This window comes from Boleophthalmus pectinirostris, unplaced genomic scaffold (assembly GCF_026225935.1).
Source record: "Boleophthalmus pectinirostris isolate CB_2022bp ecotype Guang Dong unplaced genomic scaffold, ASM2622593v1 HiC_scaffold_7, whole genome shotgun sequence".
Taxonomy (NCBI): domain Eukaryota; kingdom Metazoa; phylum Chordata; class Actinopteri; order Gobiiformes; family Gobiidae; genus Boleophthalmus; species Boleophthalmus pectinirostris.
In genome coordinates this window covers 32063306-32088126 of record NW_026571473.1, presented here as the reverse complement: position 1 = coordinate 32088126, position 24821 = coordinate 32063306, and the positions used below count along the sequence as shown (strand labels likewise).

Below are 24821 nucleotides of genomic sequence, written 5' to 3'. Positions count from 1 at the left end.
CCCTTTAGAGCGTGTAACATGCGTGTATACTGTGCTAAAGTTATAAAATACATACAAGGAGAGTTCAGTCGCTCTGGCCGATTTGCGTAATTCCAAACAGATGTCGCCCATTGGTCAACTTCGAGGTCAAATTTCCAGTCATAACAAACGTGTATGTTTTTAATCTGATTCATAAACCACAAAGGGATTACAACGTGAAAGGGTTCAATTCCAAAACCTGGATTATGTTTTATTTTGAAAGGGTTTTAATACTTCCTTTGCACCGTGAGCAATAACAATGTTTGATGAAGAGTTTGAATGAAGCAAAGCCAATTGATTACGACAATGGAAGTTATAATGACATTTTTATTGGCGTTTTCTTGTACGATAGAGGGTCGTTCCAGGTTTTGTGGCAATGCAAAAAAAAAAAAAAAAGTAAAATAAAAAAAAAATAACTTTAAAATAGAATACATAGAACGTTAACAAGGGCTGATTTGGTGAAGATAAAAAATAAACAAAAAAAACCAAACAGTGTCATAAAAACAAACAAAGCAAAAATATGTCTCAAAAAAGTAAAAAACATAAAAAGTTAGGTCTTGATGACCAAAATAATAGCTTCAGCGAGTTTCAAAATGTTCAAAATTAAATTCACGTTCAACTGGGGAAAAAAGTGTTTGAGTTTTCAGCAAATCTGTCTTTTGATTTACGAAAATTGACTATTTTTATGTGTATGTGTGTAATTATTTATAGCCAAAGCAATATTACTCATATGAAGTCATCTCCATAACTTTTAACTCCGTCACAATTTATGACAAATATCTTCAAAACTAGGCAAATTTTAGACCATTTACTTCAATAATATTTAGTTTTCTTTATTTCTCTTGTCAAAATGAGTTTCCTTGTCTTTCTTATTCCCTCCCGAGAGGCTTGTTTGTATAAAAAAAACATTTGAGAATTTGGTTTAAACATATAATCGAATGGACAGGGGGCGCCGAAAATAATCTGCCTCATGTTTTTAGAAAATATTATATACCAAATGATTCATTTTAATTCAAATTGTCAAAACGAATTTCCAATCATATCGCAATTCTACATTTCGTGCCCTGGACTGCACAATCAGTGTTTACATTTTTTTTTTTCTTTTTAATTTTTAATAGTCCAAACCAAGTTGTTTATTTTTACAGCCCAGTTTGTCAGTACATCAGATGTTTCCATTTTTCCATTTTTAATTTTTTCAATTTTTTTTTTGGCATTTTAAAATATTCTGTTTTGTGGCGGGGAGGATGGGGCCTATTTCAAATTTTGTGAGAATTTATGTAAAAAAAATTAAAAATAATCAGTTTCCAAAAGTTACAAGTCCACACATATAAACATGGAAATCATTCTGTATTTTAAATCACTTCTGCATTGAAGTTGAATTTTGTATTTCTGTCAAATTCCGGTTTACTTTGAGGTAAGAGATAGTTTCCAATGTCATATTACTTTAATTCATTTCAATTATTACTCAGACATGGATATTAAACTGGTAACCACCTTGAAAAGTCAGTATATGTGTGGACTTTCGTTTGGATCGTTTTAAAGAGGCTACAACATGTTTGATTTTCAGATATGACATTACCATCATAAAACTGTATTCAAGAACATTTCCTAGTATGTAGCCTCTTTAAAATGCCTTGGCCCCGCCCTCCCCGCTCTACCACAGCGCCCCCTGGAGGACGCCGTGCTGAGCTGAGGTGTTTAGACGACGAGCAGGTCCTGGAAGTAGTCGGAGCGCAGGAAGCGGCTGAAGGAGTCTTTCTCCATCAGGGCGTAGATCCTCTTCTGGGCCAGGTCGAAGGTGGAGGGGGAGAGGTCCACCAGGTTCCTCAGGGTCACGTCCTTGGTGAAGTGGTCGATGTTCACCTAAGAATCAAGACATATGTGTGAGTAAACCGATTTTGTTTGTTTTGTTTGTTTTTTCGTATGCCTATAGAATACTAGCCTGATTTGTCATCCGGTTTTACTTCGTTTCACTTCATACAAACGTCTGACCTCGCAGTGTTAGAATTCGTTCTCTCGATGGTAGGCGGGTACTTTTTATCATTTAACCAATCGCTGCTATTTGGTTGTGACGTATGTAATGCGTCGCTAACGGGGTTAACTCGTATATTAAGCTTTTCCCAAATCCCATAAGAAGAAGGACAATAACGTCTTTCCCCTTGATAAAATTCACCAAACATTCTCTTGTTCCGGCTTTAAATCCTCGATCTCGGGAATCGTTGACAACATTGAATATATGGCTATATATTGACTGGAGCCTGAACTCGCACTTCTGGGGTTTTTGCAAATCGTCTATTGTATTTTGATTCCTGACCTAGTCGTTAGAGAGAAATGAAATTGAACGGAGGCACTGGGTGGCGCCAGCCTGGCTAATAGAATACAATACAGAGCTACAATGGCAGTAAGGCAGTGTATCCCAAACTTCTTTTCTGGAGACGTCACAAGAAGAAGTCACAAATCTTCATGACTCATTAACAGCTTTGCGTACATTTGTTTACGTTTTACAGAAACAAAACTTAAAACCACATGGCTAATTTGCATAAACTGTAAGCGATTAAAAAACAAAACAAACAAAACAAAAAAACTGCTTGCTCCTTGTGCACTGTTGATTCTTCAGAAAATTTAAGGGATTTTAAGTGCACCTTATAGTCCAACAAATACGGTACAAAAGTTTTAAACAAGGAAAAACAGTAATCAATGTTTCCCACAGAAAATTGGTTAGGCAAGACGGTGCTGCCGAAAATGTGAGGGGCAGGGGCATGCGCAGAGATGTATGTATGTGTATGTTGCAGACCTACATGCAGATTGTGTAAAGCCGACCCCAAAAAAATATCTCTTGCGACCCAGTCTTTGGCAAACAATGCAATAAGGGTTTGGTTAGGGCTGAGAGTATGTGCACTCTCTACTGTGATGTGCAGCTGTTCATGGGAAGTGCCAACAGCTGTAGGGCTCTTTGTTGTGATAAATGGTAACATAATGACCCACAGACGTCATAGATGAGAACTCTATAGATACAAGCACAATATGACTTCAATACAATTAATTGATCTGCTGATTCATTTGATACCATGTGCTTTCAATCGTACACACACATGCTCAGAGCCTCCCTCTGCACATCCGTCTGCATTTGGGATAGTTTCTGTGATGCCTGCAGTCAGTTTTATGAAAGATGTTTGACAATGCTCTGCTTTTGATTCACGGTTTGTTTTTATACTGAACGATGTCTCTCCTGTGCTTAATAAAAGTGTCATTCTGTGAGTAATGTCAAATGGAGCACAAAGGCTATGAGCCACTCTGTCCAGAGCACAGACTCCACTGTGAAAACTCCACTGAGACAGTGAGTGACAGGCTCAGCTGCACCTGCTCCTGCTGGACCTGACGATTCTTCTTCAGCCTAATATTGAGTGGATTGTTTAGAAGTAGTCTGACATCAAATGTTATAAAAGTGAAGACATGTACGTGTACTAGGGGTGTAACAATATCCAAATCTCACGATACGATATCATCACGGTATGAACCTCACGGTACGATGTTTATTGTGATATTTGTGGAGGCAAAAACAAAACTGTTAATATGATACTTTTTTCTCAGCAATTTTCTGCAATCCCGCGGGCCTGATGCAAAACGGGAGGGGTGGGATGATAAACTGCAGTCCCGCAAACTAAGTATGAGAGCAAAGTAAAATATACAAATGATTAATGTGTGCGTATCATACATTTATTTGGCATTGATGAAAACATTTTAAGCAGCAGATCGTCCCCCCTCCCCTACACCGCATGGACTGTTCCCCATCCAGTACGCTGCACGGGCTGCGCCACTAAACCAGAACTAAAGCAGGACTAAACCAGGTCTACAAACAGATCTAAAACTAGGACTTAAACAGGATTTAGCCAGGACTTAACCATGCCGCCGGCCCGCCCACCGCGCCTCCTCCCATACGCAGCCCAATTCCTTTCCGCTTCTCCGTGTTTGATAGTGCTTAAGAAAGCGAACATTCCCATCCTTTGGGACTTGAGGGCAGGAGCGGGACAAAATATCGCAGATGCGGGACTGAAAATTACAATTCTTTGCAGGAGCGGGCTGGAGCAGGACTGAAAATTTTGTCCCGGGCAGACCTCTAGTCAGCACTGAAATGGAGCAAAGGTTCATGGTCTGTGTAGTTCCCTCTGTCTTTTTTTTTTTTTTTTTTTAGCTATTTCTGCACCTTAACTCTTAATTTAATTTAATCCGATATATTGCGAAGGTCCACGATATTATTGTGAGAGCTTTGACGATACGAAATCACGATATTTCGGTTAATGTTACATCCCTAGTGTAAACAGACCAATTTGGAGCATCATAAGTAAGAAACTGAAGCTGCAATTAACTGTAATCAGGCACTGGGGTTAGAGAGCAGACAGAATCCTTTTAGGTTTACTGGTTTTAGTTGTAGGACCTGGCTCATTCTACTGATTTCTGGATAATCAGAGAATCAAAACACAAACTTAGCCAGTAGTCATCATGTCCAGGGTTTTTGTAATTAAGAATACATGAGCTGTTGTTATCAGTAAAACTATATTTGATGTGCACATGTTCACATCATGTCTTGCCACGTGGATAAGTCACCGTATGTTCAATTTGAAATGAAAATTGTACATAACCTGATTATAAAAAGGGCTATATAACATTGTTCCTCGATCAAAAACACGCCTGAAGGGGTTTTAGATGTCGTTCAAGCATATTTCGGTAATTGTGCAATCTCTCCAGGGCTCTGTTAACTGTAAGAGTCGACGTCACCCCTGCTCCCACATGGCAATTCTCCATAAATATACAAAAGCAGGATGCGAAACTGTGCACAACAACTTGTCCAGTAGTTTCATTAGCGAGATTGATGGTGTTGTGATGCCGTTCCGAAGGGGGAGTGACTTAGCGCGGCTTGTCTCAGAGCTTCAGAAACGAGCGTGAATATTGCATTTTCAAAACAATAAAAGGTGAAATAGTGATCTAAATATGTTAAGTGTTTCCTGGAGTTGTGTTTTATTTTGAACTACTACTAGTACTACTACTGATAATAATGATAATAATTAGAAAAAGAAAATGCCTTTAAAAATATGCATTAAGATTGTAATAAATAGTAAAAGATGATGAAAGGAAATGATGATGATGAAAATAATACAGGGACTAAAAATGTTTATTTAAAAATGGGAGAAAAGGAAAAAAAAAAGAAAGAGAGAAGAAAGAGAAAGAAAAGGAATTTCAATCATAAATTGGCCAAAATATATCAATGTAAGCGGTGTGTTTATGCAGCACTACCACGTTACTTTTGTTTTATTTAACCAAATTTGTGTCGTGTATTTGTTGTGGGTGTTGCTTTACGTTTTTGTGTTTTGTTTTTTATGTTGATTATTGTAATTTGTTAAATGTTGATTATTGTGTATTGTTAAAAGTTATATTCTGTTGAGAAGTGCTCCACTGCGTTTTTAAACTCTATACACCTTCACTAGAATCACTTGGATGATGTCAGCCCTGGAATTTCCAGTCTCTGCTGAACAGTTAACTTGAAAACTGCCGCTTCATGACATCACAAGGTGGAACAGAACATTTAGAGCTAAACAGACTAATAATGCACGATTAATCAAACGTGTGAACAAAACTACACACAATTCCAGGTACTGTATTTTTCGGACTATAAGCCTCACTTTTTTCATGGTTTGGGTGGTCCTGTGACTTATACTCCGGTGCGACTTATATAGTAACATTTTCTGACTGACAACCGCACGAGGCTTGAGACTTCTGTGTCAGTTTTCTGCGCATGTCTCCTGCAGAAAAAGCCACTGTCCTGCTGCAAATAGTGAAATATGCAGCAGAAAACTGTAATCGAGTAGCAGAAAGAAAGTTTGGCGTGAGCGAGAAACTTGTGAGGGACTGGCTGAAAGCGGGGATGGAGAACACAGCTTCACAACAACCGGGCGGGTGCACCATGCAACTTTCCTGGAAGTCACTGGATGGATCAACAAAGCCTGGACTTCATTGACAACCGAAGTTGCACCAAGTTGCTCAGAAGTGACACCAAAAATGAAGAATTCAATGGATTCAATGGATTTAGTGATTTGGAGTGAGAGCAAGAGTTTGGTAAACTTATGTTATGTTGTTTATGCTATAGTTTTCTGAATAATTATTAATATGTTACTTTAACATATTAACGCCTATGAAATGTCGGTTCCTGGTCTCTGATTTTATGATTTCCCCCAAAAAGTGCGACTTATACTCTGGAGTGACTTATAGTCCGAAAAATACAGTTTGTTTTTGATGAGATAACAACATTCTAACATGACTAAAAGCTCACAAGAGTCAATTTTGCATAATATAAGACTTTTAAAGCTCACATTTTGAACAGATAAGAACCAGAACCAGATAAAACTTTGCCAAACCTCTCAGAACGACTTAAAAAGCAGATAAAAATACACAAACGCTGGTTGCAAGACAGCACCTTCAGACCTGCACAGTGTCTGAAGGCTCCTAACAGAAGCAAACCCAGGGAAATGAATAGAGCCTGTCTCGTCTCTGGTCAGTGTTAGACTCAGGGCTGTCTGCTCCCACTAACAAAGACTTCATCAGGCTCTGTGGGTTGCTATACATGGACAATGCTACGAGTGAAATATTAGAACTGACAATTGCGTGTAAATTTTATGCACAAACTTAAGCTAGGTACTGTTTTTTTGATTGTAGAGCCCATATTTGGCTATTTTCTGATCTGTCTTTCCTCATCACAAACATACCTGGAGTTGTGTTTTGTTTCATTCACATGTTTAACGCATAAATCTTCTCTCAAACTTAAAATACTCCTCCACCTTGTCATGTTATGGGGTGCTAGAGGAAGTGCTCCACTGTGCTTTTTAAACTGCAAACATCTTTATTAGAATTGTTTTAAAGATTTCAGCCCTGGAATTGCCACAGCTGTTGACTTAAAAACTACCGCTTCTTGACATCTCAAAGTGGAACAGAGCATTTTGAGGTTTGGAGATGCAGGCAGACTAATAATAAAAGTGCCCAGGTTTGTTTTTGAGGAGGTAACAACATTCTAACATGGCTTACAGCTCACAAGAGTCCATTTTGCGTAATATAGGGCCTGTGAATATCTACAGATTATTGATACTTTGCAGTAACATCATGCTGGGGGTGTTCTACATGTATCTCTAATGGTGCAATGTTTAGGATATTCATAGTGAAACAATGCAGACATTAGCAAACACAGACTAAGGTTACGTTTATATGATGACAGTCTCAACAGAAGACGCAAAAGTGGTGTCACATCTTCACTTTTTATTCCGTTTTTAGCGTTAGAGTGTTTTTGGGAGGAAATCTGCGTGCATACAGTAACGCAAAAGTCTATGTGTGTGTAAACGCATACGCAACGTGAGCAGATCTGACCAGAGTTTTGCGTCTTGGGCAGTGTAGACAGAAACGCTACAGCAGAGCATATTCAACTTTTCCACCAAGGAGGGGGGTTTCAGTTTTTTGCGTTTTTAAGCCCCCAAACGCCGTCACTGTCTAAACGAAAGGCACTTCCAATAAAATATAATGTCATATTTACCCCCTGTAAACAGGCCCTAAAAAAGTCTGAAAATAGTCTGATACAATTTCAGGAGCCTGTGATCATGGTCCTGTTTAGGTGTTTGGTTTTCAACAGAATTGTGAGAATGATAGACTGAAAAACTGTTGTCTAATGCAAGCTCGTTTGTGACTTTAATTTAATTGTTAATGTAATTGTTTGAGAGATTTCTTTAACGAATTTCTTTATAAATCAGTTCACCTGTTATAGTTCTAGCTAGGTCTGTTCTTTATCGTCAGACTGTGCTAAAATAAAGCACAGATTAAAGCTTGTATAGAGGATTTTCCAAGGGTAAAGAAATTATCCACAGCTCCCTAAGTAGAAAAATCACCTCCCGCCTCCTCCTTAAGATAGAAATCACACTTGTTTACAGCTGGAGCATGTTCAGAATTTCTGAACGAGTTGCTGTTGAAGTTTCCTGTCCAGAAGTAATTTAGCGACCAACGCGTCAGTCTTTATTTAGACCCTTCTTCTGCTTCAGTGCACGCCATCACTGAAAGGAATTTCCAGGAATCACCTTAGTTTGGCTTCTCGCCTTTTCCCCTTCTCTTCTTCTTTCAGTGACCTCAAAAACTTTCTTTTGCGGCAGTAGATTCTTGTTGGCCATTGCAGGAAACTTTGTGCTAACTGCAAGGAAGCTACAGTTCGGACAAAGGTGGCTTGCCTTTTACGGGTGGGTGGAGAGTTCCTGCCTCAAGTGGATGAGTTTAAGTATCTCGGGGTCTTGTTCACGAGTGAGGGGAGGGCGGAGTGTGAGATTGACAGGCGGACCGGTGCAGTGTCTGCAGTGATGCAGTCGCTGTATCGATCCGTTGTGGTGAAGAGAGGAAGCTTTACCTTTCGGCTCAGTTCTCGATTTACCGCTCAATCTACGTTCCTACCCTCACCTATGGTCATGAGTTTTGGGTAATGACCGAAATGACGAGATCGCGGATACAAGCGGCTGAAATGAGTTTCCACCGCTACTTTGAACTTTCAATGACAATTTGAAACAAACAAAAAAATATATATCCTCCATACAAACTTAACCCTTAACCTTAAAACTTAAACCTTAACCTAACCTCTTAAACCCTTAAACCTTAACTCTTAACCTTAAACCTTAACCTAACCTAATCTTAAACCCTTAAACCTTAACCTTAACCTAACCTTAAACCTTAAACCTTAACCTAACCTAATCTTAAACCTTAACCTTAACCTTAAACCTTAACCTAACCTTAACCTTAACCTTAACCTTAAACCTTAAACCTTAACCTAACCTTAACCCTTAACCTTAACCTAACCTTAAACCTTAAACCTTAAACCTTAACCTTAACCTTAAAGTCTCAGACTGAGCAGGGCCTACAGTTGGCTTCACACCCCCAAGGAATTTTTGGAAAGTATCAGTAGAAACAGTAACTTTCAAGCTCTATCGTATAAGCCTCAAAAAGTTATTGTGGACATATTTTGGTCAGTTAATTTGTCTTGTTCTTCCCATTCTAATGAAAACCTCATTATTTTATTTTATTATTTTTCTTGAAGTATGTTTTTAATGAACATTCTAACACAACATTTTATGGTCATATTCTTTAGAAGTACCCATATCTTCTACTTCCAGACACTTTTCTGCTTTCTGTGTGGCGTTTGCGTGTTTCTTCCTGTGTCTGGGTGGGTTTCCTCTGAACACTCTGTTTTTTCCCATCAGCCCCAAAACATGCATCATTGGCTCATACCAGACACATGACCCACACACAATCTACGGCCATATTGGATCTGGTTGCTAATGTAAACAAATGTAAACTCCAAAGGAAATATGTGTACACTGTTCCGTTATCAGACCAGCCCTTATCTCTGCTGTATGGTGCTGGGATTTAAACAACTTCTAATTATGTCGTATAAAAGAACAGCGGTATTTTAAGACGCAGATTTGGCTAATCAGCGACCGATGGAGTCAAATTTCATCACAAAGATCACAAAGATAGCTGCATACCTTTTGTTCACCTTCACTAGAATCATTTGGATCATTTATTCTCTGGAATTTCCAAGCTCTATTAAATAAAAAGAAAGAGCTACTAACTTGAAAACTACCGCCTCATGACTTCACAAAGTGGAACGGAGTATTTTGAGCTTTGGAGGTTACTCAAACATGTGTGAATGAAACAAAACACAACTCCATGTATATTTTTGGGAAGGTAACGTCATTAGAACATTGCTTAAAGCTCTCGAGAGTCAGAATTCAGAATGTTGTAAAGCTGTAAAGTTGTCTAAAGCATAGATTGTGTTTCTTTGCACTACTGGTCAGAGGTGGGAACAAGTCGTTGTTTTGCGAGTCTCAAGTAAGTCTCAAGTCTCTGACCTCAAGTCCAAGTCAAGTCAAAGACAGGCAAGTCCAAGTTGAGTCTCGAGTCACTGGCCCATAAGTCCAAGTCAAGTACAAGTCGTCTGCTTTGAGCTTCAAGTCATTTCAAGTCTTTAAACCAAAATACCAAATATATCTTAGATTTTTTTGCAATTTATATATAAATCTACCATGATTTTTTTGTAAAATCTAACTTAAAAATCATATGAATATTTATCTAAGAGTTGTAGAAATTTACATTTTTTGTTCTTTAATGTATTGACAAGATCTTAGTGTGAATTATTATGGTCAGAATAGAAATCATTCAGATTTAAAAGTGTTTAATAACAGTTATTTTGTCATGTAGACTGCACTGAAATGGGGATCATGGATCAAAGGATCGTGTTCTATGTAGTTCCCTCTGTTGTACTGTATTGTACTGTATATTACTGTACTACATTTGAGAATACCACATCACAGTACATCAGTTACATCCAAAGTACCAAACAGAAGTGGGAGGGACATGTTCCAGTTTGTTCCTGTAAAATTAAGCACCACATTTATCAACTGTAAAGAGAAAAGATGTGTTTTTTTAGGAGACACATCAAGTCTTCTCAAGTCACAGTGCTCAAGTCTGAATCAAGTCCCAAGTCATTGACCTTCAAGTCCAAGTTGAGTCCCAAGTCTTAGTCCATATCATCAATTCAAGTCTTATGTCCTAAAAATAGTGACTCAAGTCTGACTCCAGTTCAAGTCTCAATTTGCAAGTCCCCACCTCTGCTACTCGCTCTTGTCACATGCCAAAAAATAAGGCTAAATCATTTGTTTCCATTCTATAGACAAACCTTATTAAGCAGTAAAACATGGTTGTCTATGGTATGAAGTTTAAATCTGATTACTGCAGAGGAACACAGCCAATATCTTCACCAATCTGAAACAGCTCACCGCCTCACCTCTCTGGGCCCCTCAGACTGGATGAAGTCCTCGTAGATCTTCTTGGCTTTGGTGGCCATCTTGACTGGGTTCTTGGTCTTCTTGAAGTCCTCACAGGCCACCCAGAACTCTATGTTCTCATCACTGAACTCCGACTGCAGGAAGCTACGGAACGCGTTCAGGCCATCTGAAGACAAACACAGGAAACGAGACTCTTAATAAAAAAGATGGATTTGTTTGAATAAATGGGGTTAATGGTTTTAGCTGGAGATCAAAGCTATTATTATTCACTTAGGGTTGGTCTCTTTGTCAACCCCTACTGGCTTATATTAAAGAAAAATGTCATTTTTTTTATTTGTGGCTATAACCTCATACAGCAAGATTGATTCTCGCGATGCTTGTAAGTTCACAAACTCAGGAGAATCTATGTTGGCCCCCCGCTGAAGCACATAACACATGGGCGACTGATCATCTTGCAACACTGAGGTTTGTCTTAAAGTCAAAAATGAAGCGTCCAAATGAACCAAAACAAACATGGCGACACCGACAGACCAACCTCAGACTATTTTCCCGTCAATAAAGACAATTTAGTTTATGAAAAAACATTTTGAGCATTTCTGAACAGGGGAGATGTCTGTGCTTTTCTCTCAGCAGACGTAACAAAAGTTTGATTTTTTTCGGCTTGGTTGATTGAAATATTCATCAAAGTGCTCAGTGTTTTCTGATCATGTTCAGAGAGAGCCGTTCCAAATTAATAATGTGCACAACTCAATTCAGAGTGACATACAAGTCAATCTGGTGTGAGCCGATTTCAGAAGCTAAACCAAGGTGGGGCCTGGTCAGTACTTGGATGGGAGACCTTTGAGAACGCCAAGTACCACAGGGGGAGCACCACGGACAGAAATTTATCTTGTGTCCTTAGGCTAGACACTTCACCCACACTGTCTAGTATGAATATGATTTGTGTGTGTGAGTGTTGGTGAGTAATTGAGGTTGTTAACTTGCGCATTGAGTCGCAATGATCCAGTAATTTTCCTTGTGAATCAATCAAAGTCGATCTTAATTAAAATAAGATAAATCCATTTTCTGTTGTTAGCTGTTACTAAACTGTCATTCTGAACCGTCTGAGCCACTGATCTTGAGCTTTTTAATGTGTCTCGTTTTCAATACACTTGAACAATCACACACAGGTACATTATTCATTCGCTCATTCACTGGATTCATCGTTTCCACTTTGATAACGCGTTTCCATTTCTGAACAGTTAATGATTCATGAAGATGATCCGTTTGCCTACTGGGTTTAATAAAGTTATCTTCAATATGAATTTTGTAATATCATCATTTTACTACTACTACTACTGCTGCTACTACTGCTACTACTACTACTACTGCTGCTGCTGCTACCACTACTTCTGCTACTACTACTACTACTACTACTACTACTACTACTGCTACTACTACTGCCGCTACTACTGCTGCTACTACTACTGCTGCTACTACTGCTGCTACTACTACTACTACTACTACTACTACTACTACTGCTGCTGCTACCACTACTTCTTCTACTACTACTACTACTACTACTACTACTACTACTACTACTGCTACCACTGCTTCTGCTACTACTACTGCTACTACTACTACTACTGCTGCTGCTGCTACCACTACTTCTGCTACTACTACTACTACTACTACTACTGCTGCTGCTGCTGCTACTTCTGCTACTACTACTACTACTACTACTACTACTAGTACTACTGCTGCTGCTGCTGCTAGTACTGCTATAACTACTACTACTACTACTACTGCTGCTGCTGCTGCTGCTGCTTCTACTACTACTACTACTACTACTACTACTACTGCTGCTACTGCTACTGCTACTACTACTACTACTACTACTACTACTACTACTACTGCTACTGCTACTGCTACTGCTGCTTCTACTACTGCTGCTGCTGCTACTTCTGCTACTAGTACTACTATAACTACTGCTACTACTACTACTAGTACTACTACTACTACTACTACTGCTGCTGCTACTGTTACGTCTGCTATTACTACTACTACTACTACTACTGCTGCTGCTACTGTTACGTCTGCTATTACTACTACTACTACTACTGCTGCTGCTGCTGCTGCTACTAGTAACTTCTACCACAACTAACTCAGATCTATAAATTTATTTTTCAGCCACTACTATTACTACTACTGCTACTAGTACTACAACTGCTACTGCTACAGCTACTGCTACTACTACTATTGCTGCTGCTACTGCTAGTGCTACTACTATTACTACTATTACTACGGCTAGTAACTTCCACCACAACTAACTCAGATCTATACATTTATTTTTCAGCCACTAACTATTACTACTGCTGCTAGTTTTCGCCCTCTTTAATTCATCATTTGTCTAAGCCTAAATTGCATTTTTCTTTTTTATTTGTAATTTTTTCAACTACTACGACTACTACTAATACTGCTACTTTTAGTCAAAGTGTAGTAGTAGTAACTTAAGTCTTAGATCTATTAAGTTCTATAAAGATTGCATTGTTTCTAATCTTAAATTGTTTATTTTATCTTAAGAATGGGGTTTGTACTGCATTTTTCAGCTACTCCAACAAGTACTACTGCTGCTACTACTACTTCTACTACTACTACTACTACTACTGGTCAGATCAATAGATTCTGTCATATATTTCTGTCATACATTTATATTATTATTTATATATGGTAGTAATAGTAAGACAAAATGTGAAATTTAATCATCATTTTATGCATATTATTACCCATGAGTGAAGGTTCATTAACTTCATTATAATAATTAAGTCATTATTATTGCTAAATTTTCCACAAAACAAGATTAGTTTCTTTCCCTAATTATAACTGTAATATGTTAAAATAACCGCTTCATTCTTGTAAATAATTTGAGTTTGAAAGTTTAATGTGATAATTTTCCAGTGTATATGTAAACCCAGAAATGCACAAATATTAACGTTTTACTGGGACATGTATATTGCCATCCTGCTACAATAATTTCACATTAACACTAACAACACACAATGGAACTATTATTGGATCGCCAGGAATGTTCCACAGCATAGCATTAAACATCTCTTGTTTTTATCCACGGAAAGAGACACGGTGCCAATAGACAGTCACCAGGAAAGTTACATAATGCACCTTTAATGTTTGAGAGAAGACTGAAGTATAAGCTGTTAGAAATGTCATTTTACGCATAATTCTATAATATTTGTGCTTTTCATGTTTTCCTGAGGTTATGTAGGGCAGATTTTACAAGTTTAGAAAGTTTAATTTCAATTTTTTTTTTTTTTACCCCAAGAATTTCTAAATATCTGGAGGACACGCATATAGATTTTATTCAATTTTACATGGTTATATGCTTATATATTAGTATCCTGTAATATTATTCCTATTCTCATGACTATTTTCTTTTTCTTGATAAGAATTAGTTTTATTCTCTGTCTTCTTCTACTACTACTACTACTACTACTACTACTACTACTGCTACCTATCAAGTCCATAAAATTTGATCCATAAAGTTAAGTTAACTGGATGAATGACTACTACTACTACTACTACTACTACTACTACTATTACTGTTAAGTAATTTCCCCATTGGATCCATAAAGTTTGTCTAAGCCTGAATTGGATGGATGACTATTTACTCTTTGTCAGTAAGTTATTGGTTTTCTACAGTATTTCCTACTACTAGTAGTACTATCGGAAGTGAGGACTTGCAAGTCGTGACTTGGACTCGAGTTAGACTTGAGTTACTATTTTTAGGACTTGAGACTTGACTTGATAAAATGGACTAAGATTTTGGACTTGACTCAGACTTGAGGCCTGCGACTTGAGAAAACTTGATGCTTCTCCTGAAAAACATATGTTTTTAGAAAATACTTTTCTCTTCACAGTTGATAAATGTGGTGCTTAATTTTACAGAAACAAACTGGAGCATGTCTCTCCTACTTCTCTGTTTGTTATTTTGGATGTAACTGAAGGACTGTGATGTGGTATTCTCAAATGTACTACAGAAAGATACAGTAATATACAGTAAAACAGAGGGAACTACACAGAACACGATCCTTCCTTTTCAGTGCAGACTACATGACAAAATAATTATTTAGCATTTTAAAATGACCGTAATGATTCACACTAAGATCTCGTCAAGACATTTAAAAAGGAAATACTCATATATAAATTTACCATGACTTTTCAAGTACAATTGTAGTTTAAAATTCATATAAATTGTCAAAATATAAGTTATATTTGGTGCTTTGGTTTAAAGAAATGACTTGAAGCTCAAAGCAGACGACTTGGACTTGATTTGGACTTTCCTGTCTTTGATTTGGGACTTGAAGACTCACAAAACAAGTACTACTACTCCTACAAAGTTCTACAAAGATCTGCGTTTAAGCTTAAATTGTTTATTATCTCTTAGTAAGAATTGAGTGTACTGCTACTACTGCTGTTGCTGCTACTACTACTACTCCTACTACTACTATTACTACTACAACTACTACCACTACCACTACTACTACTACAAAGTTCTATAAAGATCTGCGTTAAAGCTTAAATTGTTTATTTTATTATCTCTTAGTAAGAACTGAGTGTATTACTACTACTACCGCTTTTGCTGCTAATACTACTACTACTACTACTCCTACTACTAATACTAATACTACTACTACTACTACTACTAAGTTTTACAAAGATTTGCGTTTAAGCCTACATTGTTTATTATCTCTTTATAAGAACTGGTGTACTACAACTACTACTGCTACTACTACTACTTCCTTCTTGGACCTATGAAGTTTGTCTGTTAAATTGGATGCATTGTCACCCATTGTAACCTAACACAAAGGCTGCAGAAAGGTGTGTGTATTTTTGTGTTCGTGTGTGTGTGCAGTGGGGGTGATAAGGTCAGAGCTGCAGACAGGAGCAGTTATCTGACATCTGCACCAGCCAGAGGACAAAATGGAGTGGCAATCAAGGCCCTGTTCTGTGCACACGGAGCGGCCCAAATGGTAAACACAGACAGCAATTATTTCACATTAGCTTCGGGATTGTAGCGCTGACAGTTTGGAAAGTTTGAAATGACTCTACTTTTGTTACATTTAGGCCTGCCATGTTAATTAATACACCGAGTTACAGTTCAGTTATTGTTGGTACATTGTATTTACATTAGTTTAGTAGGTTTTCTTGTTTTTGGTAGTACTTTAAATGTCTTGTACTGTATTTTTTCCCATGTATTTCAACAAGCTTTACTTCAGACTCCAATGGGTCCATGCAGAACATTTAAAAACAGACAGAAGACAAACAAAACAATAATAATGGTCTATGCCTCCAGATTTCAGAAGTGAACCTGACACCGCTCTGCTCAGGCATTATTAAAACATTTATAATTTCATTTTGTGAGTCCTCGAGGCGCTTCATAAACTTGTATACAAAGTTTCCCATAACGGCATTCAGTATAGGGACATTATTCTGCACAAACTCAAACTGGCATTTATCCATCGAGGGATTTTCAGCAGGATATGAAGTGCGTCGTTATTTGCAACCTGACGCTTCTTAAATGTAGTTTTACTGTAACTGCGGTTCTTGAGCCCAAATCAGTTGGTGGTGCAATTTCAGCTCCTACAGATGAATGCTGCTGTTGTGTGCTTGTGCAAGACACTTAACCCCCCTCGCCCCCCAGTGTCTGCATACACTGGTGTGAAAATGTGAGTGTGAATGGGTGTTTCCTTGTTCGCTCTCAGTGTGTTGGACTTGGAAAAGCACTGAATAAAACATTTGACCATTTAACATATGTGCTTGGAAAGTAGTGAAATGTGCCTATGAAGTCATTAAGGTGAATAATTAATTAGACATGATGGACATGATGTTTATGTTACAAAATGGTGTTTTGGTTGTCAAGATGATTATTTAACCAGGAGGTCCCACTGAAATTCGAAATTTTTTTCAAGAGAGACCTGGCCAAGGTTGACCTGACTGGCGCCACCTAGTGCCTCTGCTCAACTTCATTTCTCTCCAGCGACTAGGTCAGGAATCAGAATACACTAGACGGTTTGCAAGAACCCTGGAAGTTGCACACCGCGCTCCGGCCAATCAGCGAAGAGCTGTGAAACCATGACGTCAAAATCAAGAGCCTGTCTGGGTCCCTTTTGTGGCAGCACAACAGCAAACAAAGTGGTCAAGATGGATGTAGACGAAGGCAGACATTCTGTGTTGGCAATGATTCCCAAGATCGAGGATTTAAAGCCAGAACAAAGAGAATGTTTGGTGAATTCTATGAAGGGTAAAGACGTTATTGCCCTTCTTCCTAGGAGATTTGGCGCATTATATACGTCACGACCAAATACCACTGATTGGTTAAATAAAAAAAGTACCCGCCTACCGTCAAGCAAATGAATCCTAATGCTGCGATGAATACAAAACAGTCAAATCACAATAAAACCATTTGCATCTCTCAAGAAAAACAAACACATCTCAGCCATCACACTCTTTAAAATTTTCTTGAACGTATCAAGTGATACCAAAGATTCCAATTTAAGATCTTTCTGTAAATGATTCCAAGATTATGGTGCTGCGTCAGAAAAGGCAGATTTTTCCAGCTAAGTGAGGCACCGAGGGACAGTGAAGAGGAACTGTGAGGAGGAGCGAAGCCAGTAACTACTTGAGCTCATATTAAGGAAGTTACCCAGGAAGGTTCCCCAGTGTGGCTGTGTAAATAAATATATACGAATACTGTTTTCTGCAAATTGTTAGCTAAGTTCAGCCAGCTGGACCATAAAGAGGGCAGTGGTGAGTGAGAGACTTCACTTTGGTGATAAACCTCAGTGATACATGATGCACAAAGTCCAGTTTCTGCAGAGTGGAAGAGGAAGCTTGCATAGTCCAGAACAGAAAGAGAATTTGCTTCCACCAGTTTTACCAAATGATCCAATTAGAAAGCAGCATGGGCCTTACATGAGTTTCTCTTTTGGATTTCAACCTCAAATGCCTCTTTCTGATCTGAATGGTCACTACCTAAACCTGCAGTGAATCATGAATCAGTGCTAGTGCAGCCTCTGCAGGTCAATGAGGGAATTCTGGAGTTTTCACATAAGACATGGCCTGTCCATATACTGAGAATGAGACAACCTTGTGTAACCGGGTGTTTGGGTGGTGCATGTTTGGGGGTGGTGGCGTTTGTTGGCATGTATTAATTGATGTATCTCTGTGTGGCAGATTACGCTGCTGCTGCTAGATTCTCAAACTCTCAAATTCTCAAAGTCCAAGTCCCTTAAATTTTCTCAGTGATTCCGTAGTTTCTTTTATCTGTAGTGGGAGTGTAATTGCTATAGGATCGGCTAGGGTGTGTGTGCAATAACACATAGTGCACTTTAAAACATCTAAAGTCCTAACAGTGAAGCCACGCACCTAGCACTTTGCACATCTAAAAAAAATACTATAGCACCTTTTTTTATGTATAAATAGATTTGCACTAGCACTTTGGTTCCTGGAACCTGGGATGCAACTATTTGTTTTGGTTTGATTAATTTTTTGATGTTGCACTATTAATAGTTTTTTTGTGTGATTTGGTTTCAGTTGTGTACCAGGTTTTAGTTCCCAAATTGTGTTGATTGTGTGTCTTTTTTAAGAAAAAAATTGTAAAATGAGCTCTTTTAATATTAACTAGAATAAAGAACCGCATATTTTTTTTACTTTAATGCCTTTGTCCTGTGTTTTAGCTTTACTTACCTGTGTTGTAAATAATAAAATTGGGGTACCCCTTTTGAAGCCCCCTCTGCTACACTTGTATGTGTCCTCTATCTGCAGGTTAAGACACTGACAACACAGGTTTGTGATTGTTGTTTTACCCTAACTATGTTTAAATGTGTTCTGTATAAATGTTTTTGCAGTAGATTGCATTTACCTCTGTTAGAGTCTTTTATTTTGAAGGCCCGATTAGAGATTAGAGACAGGAAGTCAGCCATTTTTTTTTTTGTTTTTTTTGTTTGCTCTCAGTTGCACATGAGTTCATCCTCTGCCATCTGCCTTTTTGTTCGTGCCTTGGACTTCACTATCTGTAAGTTTTGATTTATACATATAAGAATTAAAATGTTCTTGCCAAATTAGTAAAGGACGATTATTAGAAATGTGTTTTTTGTTGAAGATTACGTATTTGTATGGTAGTGGATTTATTGTTTTGTTAAGTGGTAGTTTTGGTTTCTGTTTTGCTGTTTTACTTAGTTTTTTGGAAACATCTTTGTGGAGAAATAAATTGGAGCTATGGACGCTAGATCCTGACTCTGCGTAAGTTTCAAAAAAGAGGTTACGCTTACTGCTAAATTGTGTTAAGAGACACACAAGGAGAGCAGAAAAATTGCAATATACTTTTTTTAAACTACAAGGCCACAGGCTTCATAGTAGGAAAGAGCACAGTAGTATTCACTAAGTTTGAAGGATAATTATTATATTATAGTAATGGACACACACAGTAGCTGTATTTGCATTAATTACACCAATGAAATGTTCTCACCACATGCCTGGACTTTAATACGACCCTCGGGATAAAATAATTGCTCCCCCTCTGATATTCATAGTATCACAGCCGTATATACTGTATGTTATAATCCCAGATGGAGATCAGAAGTAATAGTTCTGTTTTGATCTAAAAATACTTCTTCACCAGACTGTGTGATTAACTTATGGCACCTGCCTCTGTGCTTTTCACGTCAGCTCATTTTGGGGCAATTTACGTTCTAAAGAATATTATTAAATCAGAGGAGGAGGTGTGAGCTTTACTGAACTCTGGAATAATCACGCTCCATTTTCAGACCCCGGACATGAGTCAAAGGAAGAAAATAACAGTTCTATTCTTATTCTTGTTTTATATTTAAGGTTAACTGTCGGGCTGATTAGATGTTACTAAAGCGTAACATATAGTGTGTCATTTGGAGATGAGAGAGTATTTGTGAGTGGGTAGCGCAGGACAAGTGAAGTGTTCAGTTTGAAAAGGAAAAAGTGGAAATGTATTGTAAGTTACACTGTAGTGCTACTGTTTAATTCTATAGCAAAACAAAAGACATTCAATTTGTCAAATGTAATAAGTTTATTTGGTCAAACAAGTTTCGCAGCTCATCCAAGCTGCTTCTTCAGTTCTGGTCAAAATGCTGATGGACACTGCCTTATATCTACCTGAAGGGAGGAGCTAACTACAATGAAACTACTCTGAAACTAACACACCTACTTGTTTACAGTTTCTGTTCATTAGCTTGGCCTGTTGATCTTGTGCTGAGTGTGGGGTCATATTAACATAATCATCCAGGGCCATAATGGAGCTTTCACACCTCTGGACCTGACCTGGTTATCCCTGTTGTTTTTTTGTTTGTTTGTTTTTGATTTGGGTTTGAGGATGGCATCTGAGTCCTCCATTTCTGTTCAAGGAAGGGTTCACTTTAACAAAAAATAACCTCTTAAACTCTCTTCTCAAACCAATTCTTTTCTCTGGCTAAGATCTGTACCTCACTGTCCTCAAAGGAGTGGCCCGAGGCTTTTAGGTGGAGATGTACAGCAGACTGAGGTCCACTGTTGCTCTCTCGTCTCTCGTCTCTCTCTTGTGAAGTGTCTGTTTCGTTTCTCCAATGTAGCATTCACTGCAGACTTCACTACACTGAACTGGAGTAGACCACATTGCTTTGTTTGTGACTCGCTGTTTTGTCCTTTGGGTGGACCAGTTTCTGTCTTAGAGTGTTTGTAGGTTTGAAATACACTGGGATTTCATGTTGTCGGAAAATCCTCTGTAGCGTTTCAGAGACACCAGCCATGTAAGGAATAGTTACACCCTTAATTCTATACTCCTACTACTACTGGTACCACTACTACTACTACTATCCTCACTATGCTGCTCATATTTTCAGTATACTGATGGCAGAAAAGCAAATGTCAACTTACTAATCCTGCTGTTTAGATTTCAAAAGTTTATACAACTGAATACTGTCATTGGTGGGACTTTCCCTCAAACTCCTGTGTCTTTTAAACTATTGTTGTGAGCCTTATTTACACTGTTTTGTCGTTTTTCTGGCAACTTATACGCAAAAGGAATTAGGGCTGAGTTATGTAGACCTGATTCCTATGCTAATAAATTATTTTCTGTTATGAAAGACCTCATAAATTAAATATAAATGGGCAAATCAGCAGATTTTCGGCAGTCTTCAAAAAGCGCCAAGCTTGGAAGTCGAGCAAGATCTACGGTTCAGTTTTTGACTTGCTCATGTGCAGTTTCCTTTGAAAACCTTCTTTCAAGTTCCCGAGGACTTCATGATGGGACCTGACCTCATTAATCCATGGATTTCTGTTTTCTGTATTTTTCTATTTTACTTTGGCTTATACATATACAGTGTATACAGTATAATTTTGCCTTATTTGACACCAGTCTCTTGCTCTTTTTTTGTGCTACTTATTTAGAATTTATTATTACCATTTATATCTTTTACTCTTTGTTATTATTATATTGTGATGTGTGAGCTACTGTGTCCAAATAATGTTCCTTGTGGATCAGTAAGGTTTGTTTCAGTGTGTCATTTAAAATTATTACTTTTTCATTCTAAATTGTCATGTCAGCTGCTCTAATTGTTCATCAGACCCACTTCACTGTCCTTCACATTGCTCCTGTTGCTATTAATCAAATCCCAAAACTCTCCAATAAATAAGTGGCCCGAGCTGCGACAGAGGACGTGGAGAATAATATGGAAACAACCTACGGACAACAAATCCATCATCCACTCTCCTCAAGTTACTCCTCGAAATCTAACAGAAACTCTGTCTAATAACCTGGTCCTTCAGACAGAACAACAGCTCAGAGCTCTCCTCACCCTGAGCCTCCGTCTGTGGCGCCTCCGTGATTCTACATCAGTTTGACGTATTTGAGCAAAGCCACACACATAGTCCCTTGTGTGTGTGTGTGTGCGTGTGTCTCAATACACTGTTTTCGGCAAATATAACATTTTCAAAACAATATAAGATAACACGGTGATCTACATATGTTATGTGTTAGCAGTTACTACTCCACAGAAGCGTAATAGCCCCACCCTTATTATAGCTATTTTCTCTTCTGTGTTCTAGTGGCATTTCCTCATGTTTCATTCACACATGCTTAAATCACAAAGTTCCACCTTCTGATGTCATGTGGCTATACAGGAAGTGTTCCACGTTGTCTTTAAACTCCGTATACCTTCACTAGAAACTGAGATACTTGAACCCCTCCTGTATCGGACCATGAAGAGGGAGCTGAACCAAAAGGCAAAGCTCTTGATTTACCGCTCAATCTACGTTCCTACCCTCACCTTTGGTCATGAGCTTTGGGTAATGACCGAAAGGACGAAATCAGGGATAGAAGCAGTCGAAATTTGTTTCCTCTGCAGGGTGGCTGTGCACTTCCTTAGAAATAGGGTGAGGAGCTCAGTCACACGGGAGGAGTTCGGAGTAGAGCCAGTGCTCTTTCACGTCAAGAGGAGCCCAGGACACACTCAAGGGCCTATGTCTCTCGGCTGGCTTGGGAACACCTTGGGATCCCCCTGGAGGAGTTGAAGGAAATGTGCATGGAAAGGAAAGTCTGGGAGTCGCTGCTTAGACTGCTGCCCCCGCGACCTGGCCCCAGATAAAGCGGAAGAAAATGGATGGATGGACACCTTCACTAGAATCATTTGGATAATTTGGAACCTGGAATTGTTAATCTCTACTAAATAAAAGGTAAAAGGAGCTGTTAACCTCATGTCATCACAAGGTGGAAGAGAGCACTTTGGTCTTAAGAGAGACAGACTAATAGTTGAGTTACTCAGATATCTGTGAATGAAACAAAATACAACACCGGATATGTTTTTGAGGACGTAACAACATTTTAAGTTTACAAGAGTCCATGTTGCGTAATTTAAGACCTTTAAGATCAATCTCCAGGAGACAAGTCAATGTAATGTCTCCAAGAAACACAGAAACCCAACATACGTGTTTGCGTGTAAGTGCGTCTCTGTGTGTGTCTGTGCGTGTTTCTGTGTGTATGTCTGTATATGTGTGTGTGTCTCTGTGTGTGTGTGGTGTCCGTGCGGTCGCTCACATCTCTCTGGATCATGTTTAGATGCTGCTCGCTTCACTTCAGTGACAAACTGTGAGCCGTGTCCAAACACAGGGGCAAGGGACGGAAAACAGGCCATATCAGAACGCTCCATCGTACACTATGTCCTCCACGGTCACTTTGACATTTTAACGCCGTGGACAATTAGGGTGTAGAGTGAGTTCGTCAAGGCATACAGTGTTTTTCAATTAGTTAGTATCCAATTATACTTTCAAATCTGGTATATTTTCCATTTGGGATCATTCAAATTGATTTCATTATGAATCATCTTAGGCCCTATTTCATATAACAAGATAATTATTCTAAGTGTCTCATATTTGGGTCACCGTTAAAAAAATGACCTGCTTACAATAAACTGGAAAAAACTGGAACTATAAACTGGAAAAAGGCTATCTTCAGCTTGGACACTTTTGACAAACAGCACTTAAACCATCTCTATCTCTCTCTCTCTCTCTTAGGTGCCATTTAAGGGGACAGGATTAAACACGGGAAAAATAAACGAGCAATGGATATCGCCGTCTCCATGGAAACGACAGGTCGGGATGTGCTCCTGTTCAAATACCGGACCAGATTCTAGGTCAGACTCTGGACCAGACCTGAGTCCAGACCATAGACTGTATAAAGAAGTGGTGTGAAGTCTCCAGTCAAATGAAGCTCATCGAGGCTGCAGTTACAGGAGCAAATGTGGAGTCTTGTATTAGGAATTGGAATTTATTTACGGACAAAATAGCGAAATTAAACGCCAGGATCATGTAGAGCGGGTTAATACGAACATTTTAAGACCAAAATGAAGAGGCTCATAGCAGAACTTACAAGAGGGGTGACTATTTTTCAAAGTCTATGTGGAATGTGGTCCATGTGCCATTTGTTCTTTTGAATTTCAATTAATAACAAAAGACAATAAAATGGAAAAACAGTTTATTTCATTATTCCGTTTTAGTGTCAAACTAAAAAACTTATCAACCTCTATTTCTAAGTTGACACCAATCAAAAAACAGTTACTATGCCTATTTCAGTTTTGATATTTTATTCTTTCTGGTTTATATGAAGTTCTGCCGCTAGAAGGACTTACCTGAAAAATCGTTGCAGTTTTGTGGAACTGCAGTGTTCTCTTCTTTTATAGCGATGCGTTTACTTTCACGTCTTATGCTATGTTTATATGATGACAGTCTGAACAGAAGTGGCGTCGCATGTTCACTTTTTATTCCGTGTTTAGACAAGTGTTTTCGAGAGGAAATCTGCGTGCATACGGTGACGCAAAAGTGTGTGGAATTCGATTGGGTCTGCATGCCAGGCGGCTAGGTGGTGACGCCAGTTGGTGATGTATGTGACGTAAACGTGTATGTGACATAAACGTGTATGCAACGTGAGCAGATCTGACCAGAGTTTTGCTTCTTGGGCAGTGTAGACGTAAACGCTACAGCGGAGTGTATTCAACTTTTCCACTTTGGAGGATGGTTTCAGATTTTTGCGTTTTTAAACCCCAAAAACGCCGTCATCGTCTAAACGAAAGGCACTTCTGATAAAATATTTTGGAAATAGAGATCGAAATCAGTTTTTTTGTTTGACATTATAACAGAAAGATGAAATGACAAACTGTTTTCCCATTTTATTGTTTTTCGTTCTTAATTTAAATTCAAAAGAATGAATGGAACACAGACCAGCGGGTTAGTTAGGTCCATTTGCGTAGAGCGAGTTGTACAAACCGCGTCGCAGCTCCTCTATCTGGCCAAGGACAAGCGGAAGAAAATGGAATGGAGTTGGACAAATCCACTTAAGAATTTTTACAGACACTAACAAGCATGAACACCTTTACTTATTTAAATGTA

General features: G+C 38.5%; 1 protein-coding gene across 1 annotated transcript in view; it reads right to left on the bottom strand.

Moving 5' to 3' along the window:
• Positions 1 to 325: 325 nt before the first annotated feature.
• Positions 326 to 24821, bottom strand: part of rgs5a (regulator of G protein signaling 5a) — a 40220-nt gene continuing 15724 nt past the window's right edge. The window contains exons 4-5 of the mRNA XM_020918588.2: positions 10877 to 11043; positions 326 to 1881 (exon numbers count right to left, since the gene is read on the bottom strand). Coding sequence (XP_020774247.1) covers positions 1717 to 1881; positions 10877 to 11043 — 332 coding nt within the window. The 3' untranslated portion in view covers positions 326 to 1716. The remainder of the gene's footprint in view (positions 1882 to 10876; positions 11044 to 24821) is intronic.